Raw genomic sequence first — 16,699 nt, 5'->3', positions numbered from 1 at the left:
TATACTCTACTCCTCTTCAACATCCGATAGGGGAAAAATGCAATATGTGGGTACATAATTACAGACAAATTCGTGTAACGTTTGTAATATTTGGGTGAAAATTCCGGGATTGTAATTTAATTAACGCCTCGTAGGTTCATGCTCTTCTTTCACTCTCACTCGTATCCCATTGGATGTGCGTGCTCGCGACCGTGGATACACCATGGATTGCATCGAATAAATGATTATGATTATCATATTGTTAAAATTTTATTTGTTATAAGTTTTGACGATGAAAAAAGGAATCGATGAGTTCGCTCAAAAATAAATATATGCGCATTTTTAGAAGCAGTTTTCATATTTTTAGCTTTTGTGCATATATTGTTACTAATATATGTAGTGCGTTTTAGACATTGTGCGTGCGTTTTCTGTACCATTATGCAAAAAATGGGAAAAAAATCACGCATGTTTTATGGGTACGGAACCCTAAAAATCAGGATCTGAATCGATGAAGTTTCTAGAGAAAATCCTCAAAATTGCTAGCTAATTAAAATTATGCAAAAACTCCGCTCTCTGTGAACCTATGGCACCTTAAGTTTTTCTTTTTATTGCTTTTACTTTTGTGTATGCTTACATTGCTTACCATTTTCCCAGAAAGAAAGTATTTTAGGTGCTTATTGAATGTAATATTTCTAGGAAAATATCAACCAATATTAACGCCACCCGACCAAATATGCTTTTTGAATGGAATACATTCTAGGAAAATACGAACCAATACCAAATGATTAACACAAAAACACAGTATACAGATGTTTAATTCTGTGACGGTTTTATTAAATAGAGTACTTTTAGTAATTAATAATGTACGATTAGTAAAGTTATTTTTTAAATTGTTGAGCTACGCGCAAGTACAGCACGGTATCAACTATTGGAAAACTCATTAATTAGATTACAATATTATTCTGCAAAAAACAAATAACACTGATCTTCCAATGACTGTTTTATATGTGCTGGGTAGTTTATAGTTACTTTACCTAGGTACTAGATTATGTAATGATACCGTAAAAACAGAATACTTATAGTGTTAGAAAACGCGGTTTCTCTAAAAAGGGGTTATTACTTATTAAGGTGACATAGGTATACTTTCTAAATATCAATATACAATAAATAAACACAACACCTAGTTGTCAATACAATAGTTCAATGCAGTTCATTCACTTGTATTGCACAAGGTTTTGTTACCGGAACCACATCATTGTTTCAACAACCTGTAAACACTAAACATAGGTATAGGTACCGTCTTCAAGGAAAATATAGCGTTATTTAGTATTTATTAATTATTTCATTTAATTATGTAAGGAATATGTAGAAAAACTTAATATTGATCAAGCCGCGTGTAAAGGCTAGCTCAGAAAATAGTTGAAACAAGTACTATAACAAAATTAATTAAAAAACAACGAAAAATCTAGTACGACAAAGCCTACGGCTAACTCCATCGTCGGCATTCAGTCGGTGAGCAGCAGTCTCGTACAAACTGCAGTTGGGACACAGTTCTTTTTTTCTATCCCTATCTGTTGGGTCACCTTTTGAGCTCATGCCAACCGTAAAATAAAGAGACAAATTTGATCTAAAACAATAAGACATAAATTGAGACAAATTCCAGAAAAGGCACCGTAGACAACATGCCAATCGCTAACGCTACGTAGCGAACGAAACGCAACTGTCTCTATCACAAATATGGAAGACTGAAATTGATAGAGAAACACAAAGCGAAAGAACCCGGACCCGGGTATGTCCTTAAACTGCGTCCAGGACCCGGGTATGTCCTTAAAAACCACGTCCAAGACCACCGGTGGACGGGCAGCAGCGTCCCTCAAATTCGGTGTACTCGACTGCGATCGCCAACCCGCCTGCCAAGCGTGGCGATTATGGCATTCACCCCCCAAAAAAGGGGGAGGCCTATGTTCAGCAGTGGACGTCTTATGGCTGAGATGATGATGATGATGATGAAGCGAAAGAAACAAAAATTAGATGGCTAAGCGCAGGCGATTGTCGCCTTGGCTGGGCCGCTTGTTAGGGTTCCGTACCCAAAGGGTAAAACGGGACCCTATTACTAAGACTCCGCTGTCCGTCCATCCGTCCGTCCGTCCGTCCGTCCGTCTGTCATCAAGCTGTATCTCACGAACCGTGACAGCTAGACAATTGAAATTTTCACGGATGATGTATTTCTGTTGCCGCTATAACAACAAATACTAAAAAGTACGAAACCCTCGGTGGGCGAGTCCATCTCGCACTTGTCCGGTTTTTTTATTAGTTGGCAGATACAGTTGTTATTAAAGTTTAATGATAATAGTTATAATTTGTAGAATTAATAAATGAATGGGAATGCGGTGTCGTAAGCCGCGGCGGTCCGCGACGGCGCTTTCGCAAGGACCACTATCTGGCATTTACGCAAGTGCAATTTTGCAGGCCTTGGCCGTGGTTCAAAATGTGATAATTTAGTAGGTGATAGTATCTTTCGTGATTTTAAATTCAAAACAAGGACTATATAAAATTTACCTGATCATAAACAGGTCTCAATTGTTTCCCAAATAGTTTTAAGTCATAATATATTGTTTGTCCGAATTTTCGTTAGTCATAATTGGTTTTTCTCAGAAACGCGTATTTTTCAATATTGCCATAAAAAAAAACTAAACCTAACCTATCTATAGAATAACTTTACGAAAATCCTGAAAAGATAACGGTTTCAGTTTTATAACTAACGATAATATGACAAACAATACATTATGACTTAAAACTTTATGGGAAACAAAGGGACCCTATCATGAACACTACATTTACCTACCTACTTAAATAACATAACATTTGAACGCGTCAACATACGTTTTAAAAGAATGTTCTGGCAGATGTATAAATCAGTAATGGGTAATTAATAACAAGGTTACGTTAGTAAGCTGTGGTGGCCGTGTGGATCTGACGTCCGACTATCAATCCCGAGGTCTCACGTTCAAATCCTGGCTCGTTCCAATCAGTTTTTTGGAACTTATGAATGAAATAAATATCATTTGATATTGATCCTAGTGATAAAGATAAAAATGATATTTATTTCGGTAACGGAAGTGAGAAAACATGCATACATCCGCGAAGAAATTCAAAAGGTGTGAAGTTCCCAAACAGCATTAGGCCCATGGGATATATTATACATACAAGACAAAAATACATAACTAATTATTTTTATCATTTATAAAATCTATTACAGAATAATAACATTTTTCTAAAAGGAACTCCTCTAGTCTTGCATTGCAAACGCGATGGTTGGTAATAGTTTTATATTGTAACGGCAGACTATTGAACAACAAGACGCTCTGATAACAAGCCGCGTGTTTCATAATGTTTAGTTTGGCACTACCTTATTTTGTATGTTTCTTCATTCTAGCCTCCTGCTCTTGGCCCTACCATATTTTGTATGTCTTTCATTCTATAGCCTCCTGCTCTTCTGACTTTGATAGTGCCCATAGTGTTTGTGTTTGGGGTTTTTAGAATTGTCTCGATTACTTGAAGCCTAAGTTAAGAAAAGTACAGTCAGCGAGAAAATCTTGTATCAAAAATGTATTTTTTTACCAAAAACATAATACTAATTACTACTGTAAATAATTGGAGATAAATACGAGTAGGTGGCTCAGTTGTCACAAATGACCACAACATGATGGTAACAATATCAACACCGATTTCCTGCTTGTAGGTATATTAGTAGCTTTGTTTGAACTGATGGCCCTGTAATTTCCCATTTTTCCTCAAGATTCCCGGAATCAGACAACGAGAAGCTTTACCTTGTTTGTTTATCTCATATAATTATATTTATAAGTGCGGTGAATGTAGCTGTCTCAACGTCGAGGACGCGTCGAGCAAGCTCGGACAAGGTTATTGTTTTTGGAACATTCGTCAATATTGAATATCGTTACGAAACCGATACATGCAAATTGTAGGTTTCTATGATTTCCGATGGGGCGTAGAGCATTTAGTAACTGGAGACGCCTTGGCTGTCATTTTCTGTACAAAACAGTCTGCCGGTTTCTGTGGGGGAGGGGTACGTCAAATGTATGGCTATTTGTACATGGTTTGTAGGTAACGTACAAATAGCCATGTCAGATAAACGTCAGTTCATACAAAGTTTGCTCAATCGTGCTAGGTTTACGACAGAGGGGTAAGCTCTTAAAGGCGACTCCGGTTATTAAATGCTCTAATCTAAGCGATGGGGTAATCCAGCGGAAAAAGTAGGCACAGACGAAAGGGATTTTGCCTAACTTAAGGAGCACTGTGGCGCACGCATGAACTATCAATTTCAAAGGTAGGTCTAACTTTCGTAGGTAGGTACCAAATTTCTTCCTAATATTTTAATACCTATAAAATTGTATTTGGTGGACTTTGTAATGGACCTATGCTGGATGCGAGTGCATTTTGATGATCATTTTTAGGTATTTCCCGAGGTACCTATTGTATTTTGATGATACGAAAATAGCATTTAATTTATTGCCAACATAATATATTACTTTATTGTCATAGGTTACAATATTAATCTTGAAGAATGACATTAGATACGCGGCAAATAAATCGTTTTAGTACGTGATTGGTTATTAATTACTGACCTATGTTCACCTAAGCACTAAGCGCGTCTTTCAAGTGTAGAACTCATTAGAGTACCTACCGACGGTAAAGATGATCCTTGTAACATTCCATTTCTAACCGCAGCTGCACTACTGTTCATTTTACTATGGAATTGACAATAACACCGACGCGTTCAGTACCAGTAGTGCAGCTGCGGTAAGAAATGGAATGTTACCATTATGGTGCAGTACAGTAAATGTATTATAATTATAGGTAAGTATATAATAACAATGCATGATAGATAAAATCGTTTAGTGATTTCCTAATGGCATGGTCAATGGTATTCGATTTATTTAATGCTAATATTGATGGGCACATGATGTGATGGCGATGCCACAAGAGAGCTGTCAATTTTAAGCTGTTCAAAATGCATTAGGTATGTATGTTCTAAAAATCGGCCAAGTGCGAGTCGGAATCGCGCACAAAGGGTTACCATTACGCCAAAAAATCACGTTTGTAGTATACTACAAACGTGCGGCGGCTCCCATACTACAAACGTGATTTCAAATTTACATAAATATTTATTTTATTTTGTTAGTATTTGGTGTTATAGCGGCAATAGAAATAGGTACCTACATCATCTGTGAAAATACGGCCGCCACCCGTCATCTTTAAAAAAATCTATTCTGATCCTGGTGGGTACTAGGGCAAGTTTGGTATCATTTTCGTATAAACCAAAGACGTAGAATTCATTGCTGATATTTGTTTTTTTCAGTTTCATAGTAATTTTACAAGAAAAACGTAAAAAGGTGAAAAATTTGGTTGGAGATTTTTGCTACGCGGAGCCGAAACTACAAAAGATAGAAAGTTGAAATTTGCAGACTAGATTACATTTATAAAGTGTACAAGAGATAAGAAGCGATTTTAAGAAATTCAACCCCTAAGGGGGTTAAAAAGGGGATGAAAGTTTGTATGGGGTTCAAGTTTTATTTTAAGCTAGGAATTTGAAACTTCGTAAAACGATATATTATTAAAATACAAGAAAACTAATTTCAGCGTTTTTGAAAATTCATCCCCTTAGGTGGTGAAAAAGGGGTTGAAAGTTTGTATGGATATCAAAAAAATTTTCGAACGCGGGACTTGAATCTTTGTATTTAGGAATATTATTAAAAGACAGGAAAAGTAATTTCAGCGTTTTGTAAAAGTCATCCCTAACAGGGTTAAAAAGGGGTTGAAAGTTTGAATCCATTACAAATCCGAGTAGACACACATTTCTTATTGCCTCCCAGGCTTGAAATGCTTAGAATTACTCAAGGAACATATGTGATGAAGCTCATAGCTTAATAAAAAAAATTTGGATCAACTTTATAACTGCTTCCGCTATATCAAGATGTTTATTTTCCGTAGTTTGGCCATGTCAATATTTTTATGATTTTTGTGCAGTTAAAATATAATATAGATTCGTGCTGTTTTATTTTATAATTTGATTGGTGGCCACAGCCCGACGTTTAATTGAGTTAACCCTTAATTAGAGTGGCAGGATGCCGGGAAAAGATTGATTGAGTTAATCAATTCTGAAGGAAATTGACAGCGGTGACAACGGTGACAACAACAGTTGCAACTACGGAATAAGTGCGCGCGATTATGAATTGGAAAATATCGATGACAGTGACTTGTGCATAAACAATCGAGTTATCATACATGGTGTAACATGAGGAAACCGAATAATTTTAACCACGCATTTCTGAGGTCAAAAGAAGGAAAAAATTTAATATGAGTTTAGGTCAATTTCGTAAAAAAAAAATTATTTTGTTTTTCCAATTTTTTTAATGTATTTGTAAGTACATAAAAAATACTTACTAAACTAAGTAAACTTGTCACTTAAAATTGATTTTTCCATTTTTTTGCGGAAAACCTACTTTTTGCAAAGTGTTACTTGTCACTTTTTGACATCTATCAGGAATTCGCTGTTAAAATTATTCGGTTTCCTCATGTTACACCATGTATACAAAATTAAGATGTCTGTCTTAAAACAACATTTCACGTAAAGAAATTACAATAACCATAGTCGGTTTATGGTAGATATATGATGGCTTGAAGCAAATGACCAATACGAGTAATTTTTTTTTAAATATTTGTAGGTACTGATCTCGAAGACAACAACACGTCCAATTGGCCTTGCTGATTGCATTTTACTTGCCCTTTTAAGTAACTTTATTGTGACGTCAATCCTCAAGAACACTATCAAAATTAATTCATGAGCATATTAAGTATATTATTTGTGAATGGTATCAAGGATATGTCGTAATCGGCATGTATACTAAGTGAAATGCTCTATTGTAGTCGATAATTTTATATAGGTATTTGAGGTCATTAAAAATCATATTTACAGTTAACACAATTAACTGGAAATGAAATAAACTACATAGCCTATGCTGCTGGTGAACTGGCGGTGGCTAAGGGTGGTATTCCATCTGTCCAATATCTTGGGCCAATGTCATTGCGTCTCACTCTCTCATTAAGGAAAATGTTAGACAAAATACATATTGGACGAAGTTGGACAGGTAGAATACTGCCCATAGATGACTAATAGCCAAAGATATACAGGGTGATTCATGAGACGTGAGCAGGACTAATCCTACACACTCAGTAACTGATAATTGATCGATCACCGGAGTATTTAGGTGAAACAACCACACTTTTTCGTATTTTTTTACTTTTTGATGAGGGCAAATTTAATTCTCTACAATCTTGGTCACCCTACAAAACCTAATTAATAAACATAAAACCTCTTTTACCGTAATGGTGGTAATTTTGATTACGAAGAAAATGAACTGTCAAACTTGGTGAGATACGAGTTTTCAAAAGTAACCAGACCGCGATGACAGTGATGACATTCAATTTGACACAGAATATCGGTAGTTTGGTATTCTAATTTTAGGGTGACCATGCATGTCGTAAATAAATTAATAACTTTTTTTTTCAACACGACTACTAAATTACCCATACAACCATTTCCAGTCGCCGTTACGACGCGGTGTAGACACATCTTGTGTCGACACCGTCTGTTTCGGTCACAATTCCAGTCGCAGAGTCGTCGCCGTGTCGACACAGTTACCAGAAATGGGGAAGGGTCGACACATGACACAAAGTGACATAAAGTGTGGTCGCCGTGTGCACACATTGTTACTAGTTTGCGACTACTTTATGCCAAAATCATTCGTTCATTCGTTCATTTTGTTCCTGTCAAATGGAAACTGTCAGATGGAAAAATAGTTAAATAAAAATAAGTGACATTAATACGCCATCTCTAAAACGGATTACAAGACGTAATTATATATTGTTTGCATTTATATTACAATAGGACTTAAATTATTATGGGGAATTAAACTGCTCGAGTGATTTGATAAACTAAGTGTAATATAATCAACGCGCCACCAAATTGTTTTAGTTTAGCCGGAAATGCAATTGTTTACTTCTCAGTGCCTGTGTTCATAAATATATTATTTGATGTATTTTTAGTACTTCGATGCGTATACTATACTTAAATAACAGAAATAACGCTTTACATACTACGAAACTTGTTAATTATGATGTATAAATATGGTTTAAGGCTGAGAAATATTGCAGTCACAAAGTAGTCGCAAATGTTTCGACTTTGTGTCGACTCTGTGTAGACACATGACACGCGCTGTCAAAAGTAATAACAAAGTTATTGGATTTGCAAAATGGCTCCTTGTGTTCATTTGTTTTCAGATATTCTCAAAGTGTAAAAATGCCGTGGTCAGAGATGGGACTTAATAGATTAACTGTTTATTCGACTAATTAATGGAATAAAAAAAGTTAATTCTCAAATTTTAATCACGATTAGTTTAGTCGACCTAACATAGATTGAAATTGAATTAATCTGAACATTAATCGAATAAATTATCGATTAAATCTCGGTTGGAAGTTGACAGGGGGCCATTTATGTACGTAAAAATAATAGAAATGTCTTGCATGCAGATGGTAGCCAAACACTTTGTCATAAAAGTCGAGATGGGTGTCGATTTATAGCTTTTAGGGAGTGCCGATTTCGAAAATGATGACCATTTTGGAATCCAAAATGGCCGCCATGCACTGTGTCATAAAAGTCGTCATGGATGTTGTTTTATACGTTTTAGGGGGCCCCAATTTTGAAAATGATGACCATTTTGGAGTCCAAAATGGCGGCCATGCACTATGCCATAAAAGTCGTCATGGGTGTCGTTTTATAGGTTTTAGGAGGCGCAGATTTCAAAAATGATGACCATTTTGGATTCCAAGATGGCGGCCATGCACTATGTCATAAAAGTCGTCATGGATGTCGTTTTATAGGTTTTAGGGGGCCCCGATTTAGAAAATGATGACCATTTTGAAATCCAATATGGCGGCCATGCACTATGTCATAAAAGTCGTCATGGGTGTCATTTTATAGGTTTTGGGGGGCGCAGATTTCAAAAATGATGACCATTTTGGATTCCAAGATGGCGGCCATGCACTATGTCATAAAAGTCGTCATGGATGTCGTTTTATAGGTTTTGGGGGGCGCAGATTTAGAAAATGATGACCATTTTGGAATCCAGAATGGCGGCCATGCACTATGTCATAAAAGTCGTCATGGGTGTCGTTTTATAGGTTTTGGGGGGCGCAGATTTGGAAAATGATGACCATTTTGGAATCCAGAATGGCGGCCATGCACTATGTCATAAAAGTCGTCATGGGTGTCGTTTTATAGGTTTTGGGGGGCGCAGATTTCGAAAATGATAACCATTTTCGATTCCAAAATGGCGGCCATGCACTATGTCATAAAATTCGTCATGGATGTCGTTTTATGGGTTTTAGGGGGCCCCGATTTAGAAAATGATGACCATTTTGTAATCCAGAATGGCGGCCATGCACTATGTCATAAAAGTCGTCATGGGTGTCGTTTTATAGGTTTTGGGGGGCGCAGATTTCGAAAATGATGTCCATTTTGGAATCCAAAATTGCGGCCATGCACTATGTCATAAAAGTCGTCATGGATGTCGTTTTATAGGTTTTGGGGGGCTCCAATTTTGAAAATGATGACCATTTTGGAATCCAAAATGGCGGCCATGCACTATGCCATAAAAGTCGTCATGGGTGTCGTTTTATAGGTTTTGGGGGGCGCAGATTTAGAAAATGATGACCATTTTGGATTCCAAAATGGTGGCCATGCACTATGTCATATAAGTCGTCATGGGTGTCGTTTTATAGGATTTAGGGGGCGCAGATTTCGAAAACGATGACCATTTTGGATTCCAAGATGGCGGCCATGCACTATGTCATAAAAGTCGTCATGGATGTCGTTTTATAGGTTTTAGGGGACGCAGATTTCGAAAATGATGGCCATTTTGGAATCCAAAATGGCGGCCATGCACTATGTCATAAAAGTCGTCATGGGTGTCGTTTTATAGGTTTTGGGGGGCGCAGATTTAGAAAATGATGACCATTTTGGATTCCAAAATGGTGGCCATGCACTATGTCATAAAAGTCGTCATGGATGTCGTTTTATAGGTTTTGGGGGGCGCAGATTTAGAAAATGATGACCATTTTGGAATCCAGAATGGCGGCCATGCACTATGTCATAAAAGTCGTCATGGGTGTCGTTTTATAGGTTTTGGGGGGCGCAGATTTAGAAAATGATGACCATTTTGGAATCCAGAATGGCGGCCATGCACTATGTCATAAAAGTCGTCATGGGTGTCGTTTTATATGTTTTGGGGGGCGCAGATTTAGAAAATGATGACCATTTTGGAATCCAGAATGGCGGCCATGCACTATGTCATAAAAGTCGTCATGGGTGTCGTTTTATAGGTTTTGGGGGGCGCAGATTTCGAAAATGATAACCATTTTCGATTCCAAAATGGCGGCCATGCACTATGTCATAAAATTCGTCATGGATGTCGTTTTATGGGTTTTAGGGGGCCCCGATTTAGAAAATGATGACCATTTTGTAATCCAGAATGGCGGCCATGCACTATGTCATAAAAGTCGTCATGGGTGTCGTTTTATAGGTTTTGGGGGGCGCAGATTTCGAAAATGATGACCATTTTGGAATCCAAAATGGCGGCCATGCACTATGTCATAAAAGTCGTCATGGATGTCGTTTTATAGGTTTTGGGGGGCTCCAATTTTGAAAATGATGACCATTTTGGAATCCAAAATGGCGGCCATGCACTATGCCATAAAAGTCGTCATGGGTGTCGTTTTATAGGTTTTGGGGGGCGCAGATTTAGAAAATGATGACCATTTTGGATTCCAAAATGGTGGCCATGCACTATGTCATATAAGTCGTCATGGGTGTCGTTTTATAGGATTTAGGGGGCGCAGATTTCGAAAACGATGACCATTTTGGATTCCAAGATGGCGGCCATGCACTATGTCATAAAAGTCGTCATGGATGTCGTTTTATAGGTTTTAGGGGACGCAGATTTCGAAAATGATGGCCATTTTGGAATCCAAAATGGCGGCCATGCACTATGTCATAAAAGTCGTCATGGGTGTCGTTTTATAGGTTTTGGGGGGCGCAGATTTCGAAAATGATGACCATTTTGGAATCCAAAATGGCGGCCATGCACTATGTCATAAAAGTCGTCATGGATGTCGTTTTATAGGTTTTGGGGGGCTCCAATTTTGAAAATGATGACCATTTTGGAATCCAAAATGGCGGCCATGCACTATGCCATAAAAGTCGTCATGGGTGTCGTTTTATAGGTTTTGGGGGGCGCAGATTTAGAAAATGATGACCATTTTGGATTCCAAAATGGTGGCCATGCACTATGTCATATAAGTCGTCATGGGTGTCGTTTTATAGGATTTAGGGGGCGCAGATTTCGAAAACGATGACCATTTTGGATTCCAAGATGGCGGCCATGCACTATGTCATAAAAGTCGTCATGGATGTCGTTTTATAGGTTTTAGGGGACGCAGATTTCGAAAATGATGGCCATTTTGGAATCCAAAATGGCGGCCATGCACTATGTCATAAAAGTCGTCATGGGTGTCGTTTTATAGGTTTTGGGGGGCGCAGATTTAGAAAATGATGACCATTTTGGATTCCAAGATGGCGGCCATGCACTATGTCATAAAAGTCGTCATGGATGTCGTTTTATAGGTTTTAGGGAGCGCAGATTTCGAAAATAATAACTATTTTGGAATCCAAGATGGCGGCCATGCACTATGTTAAAAGTCGATATGGATGTCGTTTTGTTGGTCATGGTCATCATTTTCGAAATCTGCTTTTCCTAACACCTATAAATCAACATCTATGACGGCTTATATGACAAAGTGCACGGCAGACATCTTGGAATCCAAAATGGTCATCATTTTCGAATTCTGCACTCCCTAAAACCTATAAAACGATATCCATGACGACTTTTATGACAAAATGCGTAGCCGCCATCTTGGAATATAAAATGATCATAGTTTTCGAATTCTGCACTCCCTAAAACCTATAAATCGACATCCGTGACGACGCAAGTTATCTTTATTTTCAGATCTAACAAATTGCTACAGAATACAAAGGACAAAAAAAGAAGCGAGGAGGTAATGAAACAAGCAAAAATACAGATGATTCCTCGACGCAATTGGATGCTTCTTAAATTGTGTCCAGATTTTTTTGTCATAAAAGTTTTTATTTTTCACATATTACTCTCACAAGTTCCGTGACATTTCGACCTTGTAATTTTTTAAGTAAATGTTTTTGTTTATCTATGAGGATCTCACTAGAATAATATAATCAAGGTATGTTTATATTTGATGATTGAAATAGTAACGCAAAAAAAAAATATATATTTGTGTTTATATTCCTGCCGAAGACTTTTATTTTTCCTTTTCCTTCTACACAAGTTTGGTCAAGTAATAAGAATTTAGGGCTCTCAATTTTATTTTGACTTCTACAACAGTAAAGCTACGAGGCCATGTTTGGTATCGTTTTCGTATAAATGCGCAGTACCAAATTTAGTTATGGTATCACATTGACACCATTCCAAAGTAAAAACATATAAACTTACTTTCTTTTAAACTCCTCTTCACGCTTAAACTGCTGAACAGTTTTAATTTAAATTTAGTACACATATATTTTGAGTCCCGAGACAGGACATAAAAAGTTATCTCAAAAATCATCCTTTAAAGGTGTGAAATGAGGTGTAGGGGGGAATTCAGAATTGACTTCTTGAAGTTAATACTGTTTAAGTTTAGGTTTGAAGTCATGTTTTTTTTATCATTTTTAACTAAATCAAAGATGTAGACCATCCCAAATTTAATATAAATCGGTTCAGCGGTTATTGATTTCCCGTACAAATTTCCACGCCACTTTTCACACCTTCAAAAGGTTGCTTGGTTATAAGATCTATCCTATGTCCTGTTCCGGGACGCAAACTATTTCTATACCAAATTTCAACGAAATCGGTTCAGCGGTTAAGCGTCAAGAGGAGTTTAAAAAAAACCGGCCAAGTGCGAGTCGGACGAGCGTATTAAGGGTTCCGTACATTAAGTCCGACGCGCGCTTAACTGCACATTTCTAATAGGTTTTCCTGTCATCTATAGGTAAAGAACTATTTTGTGTATTCAGACGGACAGACATACAGACGCACGAGTGATCCTATAAGGATTCCGTTTTTTGCTTTTGAGGTACGGAACCCTAAAAAGATTTTTTTTAATTTTGTGGAATGGTGTCAATGTGATACCTTAAATGGATTCAGCAACCCAGATTTATACGAAAACGATACCATACACGGCCTAGCACCTTCACTGATGTAGATATATCAAGATAATATTGAGAGCCCTAAATAAACTTTCAAGAGCGGATATCTCAAAAACTATTCAACATATCGAAAAAATTGATTGAATAAACTTGTAACAAATTAAATTAACTTTCATTTTGTATAAGTGGCCATGTCGCTAAGATGCATAGTTTCCGAGATATAATCGAAAAACCGGAAAATGGGACCATCAAAGCCCCCTCTCTTCCCCCTGCTCAAGGGCTACGGCCGGGGACTTTTGATATGTTCACCTCCTAACTTGTCCAAACCAAGTTACAGAGTCAAAAATTGTGTTCCGAGCATTTCCCTCTACAACGTTTTGGAGCATTCGTTGGCTGACCTAAGTAGCTTATTGCATTTCTTTAAAAACTTTTCTGTAAAAGGTTGACGGGTGTTGGGTGTTTATATGGTTTTCATTTGCATCGCCCATGATGACTTACTAGAATTACTTACGAGCACACGAGACACTAATAGTAGTTTGACAAACCTTGGTTTTCAAGAGGTATTTTATATTGACATTTGCTGTCACAAATTTTCTGTCAGATTTAGTCGCAAACCGCACGCAAAGTGCACACAAATGTGTCGACACCTTGTTACGGAAAAGTGTACACACGGCGACGACACTTTGTTTCGAAACAATTCTAGACACATTGTGTGGACTCTGTTACGACACATCTGACATTTAGTTACCACTTTGATGATTCTGCGACTGGAATGGTTATATGGGTAACGTTAAACTCACTAATACTGATACGAAACAGTTCCTTATAATTTACGAAATGCGCAGTGTTAGTCCTGCTCACGTCTCCTGAATCACCCTGTATAGTATCAAAATAAGGTTAATTCAAAATAAACATGGCTTCTTTATTTGAATTAGTTTTTAGCTTCTAGGAGTCCAATTCAGATTAAACAATTGTTTTATGGTTTTTAACTAGTTTTGATACTACCTACATGACTTTCATGTCATTTCCCATGCACCAATCAGCGTGAGCGATCTACAAAGTCGTATCAAAACGAGTTCAAAACCATAACAAATTGTTAACTCCGAATCCGGCTCCTGTACGGCTACCACCAGTTTGGCACTGACATAAACGCTAGCGTGATACGTTCACTTACTTTCTATGCATCTCGCTCGAACTGACATGTTAGTGCGAGCGAGATGTGTAGAAATAATTTTAATGTGGGTAAGACGCGAGCTAGATAGAAACACGTCGGTTAGAGTGGTATTCCATCTGTCCAATATCTTGGTCCAATGTCAATGCGCCTCACTCTCTCATTGAGCAAAACGTGAGACAAAGTACACATCGGACAAAGAAATTGGACAGGTAGAATACCACCCTTAGCAGCCCGATCACGTTAACCGGGAATCCATCACGAGGTTGAATCATGGAAATATTCTCATTAAATAAAGTGATGCGATAAACAGGTTAGAACGAGACGGATGCTGTTATCTCCGTGATAAACGTGACCCCCATCATACGTAATGTGACTATAAGTGTAACGGATCTGCTGAAGGCAGGGGGTCGGTAGTTTGGGACATAATGTACGATTAGGGGTGCTATCCGTCCGGGCCCCGGAATTCATAAAGCTAATAGATCAGTTGGCTTCTAGCAGACCAGCGTAAGCCTGATCTCCGGTTGCTAGTAGTCAAGATATAAGAGGAGCTCATCGTCGATATATATTTTGTTAACAGGTACACGATTTGTTCTCGTTTACCAGAGCCGGGTATATCTGGGTATTAAATAATAATATGTCAGTAAAACAAGCATTATTAACTGTTAAATCCTAATTCGGCGAACGGGAAGCTAATTGGCAGCTCAATCGCTTTATTGACTGGTTTAACTTGCAGCAAAGCCGGCAAACGACGTACAAACAACGCTCGAACAAATGGCAAATTCAATAAAAGCACTTGAAAACTCGTTTGAATGAGCAATTTATTTTATTCCAGATTCAGTATCAAACTTTCTAATCTCAATCTCAAATCTTCTAATTGATGTTTTGGTCGGACGATCGTTCAGTCAATTAAAAAATAAGGCTTACCCTCATTAGTACTATTCTGACCAACGACGAGATTCACTAAACAAAACACTGCTATGAACCACCGCATTTTGGCAAACTATCGACTGCCCGCGCTCGAAGCGACTGGCTGGCCGCGCGGCCTAGAGTCAGCCAGCGAAACGTTGGGTGGTGGAAACTTACACATTTCCGAAACTTTACAAGGTCAAAAGTCAATATTTCATATGAACTGTAAATAATCTAGTGTATTTTTAGGCGCGCGATTATAGCGCATGAAAGGATACCTGGCCGCGTAGCCAAGATGCCAATCGCTTACGCTCCGTAACGATCGAAACGCAACTGTCACTGTCGCGCTAATATGGAAGAGTGATAGAGAGACATGACGCTTTTCGTTGACGAAGCGATAGCGATTGTAACCTTGGCTAGGCCGGCTGCACTTTTTGATACCACGTGTTATGCGCAGTCATGATATGAACTAAAATTGTGATTAGAAATAATCTACGCTTCATGTTTTATAATAGAAACCCTATAATCAAGGGACCTTTTTAGGAAGGGGAAAGGATTTTTAACTTTCATTAATTTTCAACAAGATTCTGCCCGCGCCATACATTTGGAAACTCGCTCAAAATTCCCGTAATACATTTGTCTACGTAAACTAATTTGTGTAAAACCTGTGGACAGTCAACGGTAAAAATATGGGTGTACAAATCATTTCAAAAATATGACTCTTATGTCAGTGAATTAAGAACTATGGGACATATTTTTGAGTAAGTTGTCTACACCCATATTTTTACCGTTGACTGAACCAAAACAAATTAATCCAGTACAACCTGGAATATGCCTCGTCATGGCTGCATTTAGGTAGCAGGTATGAAATAAATCCAAACTACGGAACCAATAGCCGCCGCTCTGATGCTACAAAGCTTTATTAAAGGTGCTTCGGGGTGCGGGATTCTGTTGAATTTTGCTGTGTAAAAGGCATTCATCGAAAGGCATACTTCATTCCAAGAAAGAAATTGTTTGTGAATGTGGCCGTTATTCGGGAATATTAAGACCATCTCTTGGTGGTGAATGTATGTTGATTACGTCTTGATTGTGATAACAGCCAATACTTAATATTACGAACCAACTGTGTAATATTTTTTGTAACACAGCGAGTGTGATGGGCACCTTTGCACCGGGGGTATCGCGGGGAGGCCTCTTTTAGTAGTTTTATATTCCTTGTTTTATTTTACATATATTTAGGGTTCTTAGTTTTAATTTAGTATTATTCATAGATATATATATTAGTTCCT

At 37.8% G+C, this 16,699-nt stretch overlaps 1 protein-coding gene across 1 annotated transcript in view; it reads right to left on the bottom strand.

Annotated features, from left to right (window-relative positions):
* LOC134676829 (O-acyltransferase like protein-like) overlaps positions 1-15,539 on the bottom strand; it is a 44,315-nt gene extending 28,776 nt beyond the window's left edge. The window contains exon 1 of the mRNA XM_063535213.1: positions 15,429-15,539. Within this exon, the coding sequence (XP_063391283.1) occupies positions 15,429-15,495 (67 nt within the window). The 5' untranslated portion in view covers positions 15,496-15,539. The remainder of the gene's footprint in view (positions 1-15,428) is intronic.
* Positions 15,540-16,699: the final 1,160 nt, after the last annotated feature.

Source organism: Cydia fagiglandana, chromosome 2 (assembly GCF_963556715.1).
Source record: "Cydia fagiglandana chromosome 2, ilCydFagi1.1, whole genome shotgun sequence".
Lineage (NCBI taxonomy): Eukaryota > Metazoa > Arthropoda > Insecta > Lepidoptera > Tortricidae > Cydia > Cydia fagiglandana.
This window is presented reverse-complemented; position numbering and strand designations above follow the sequence as displayed.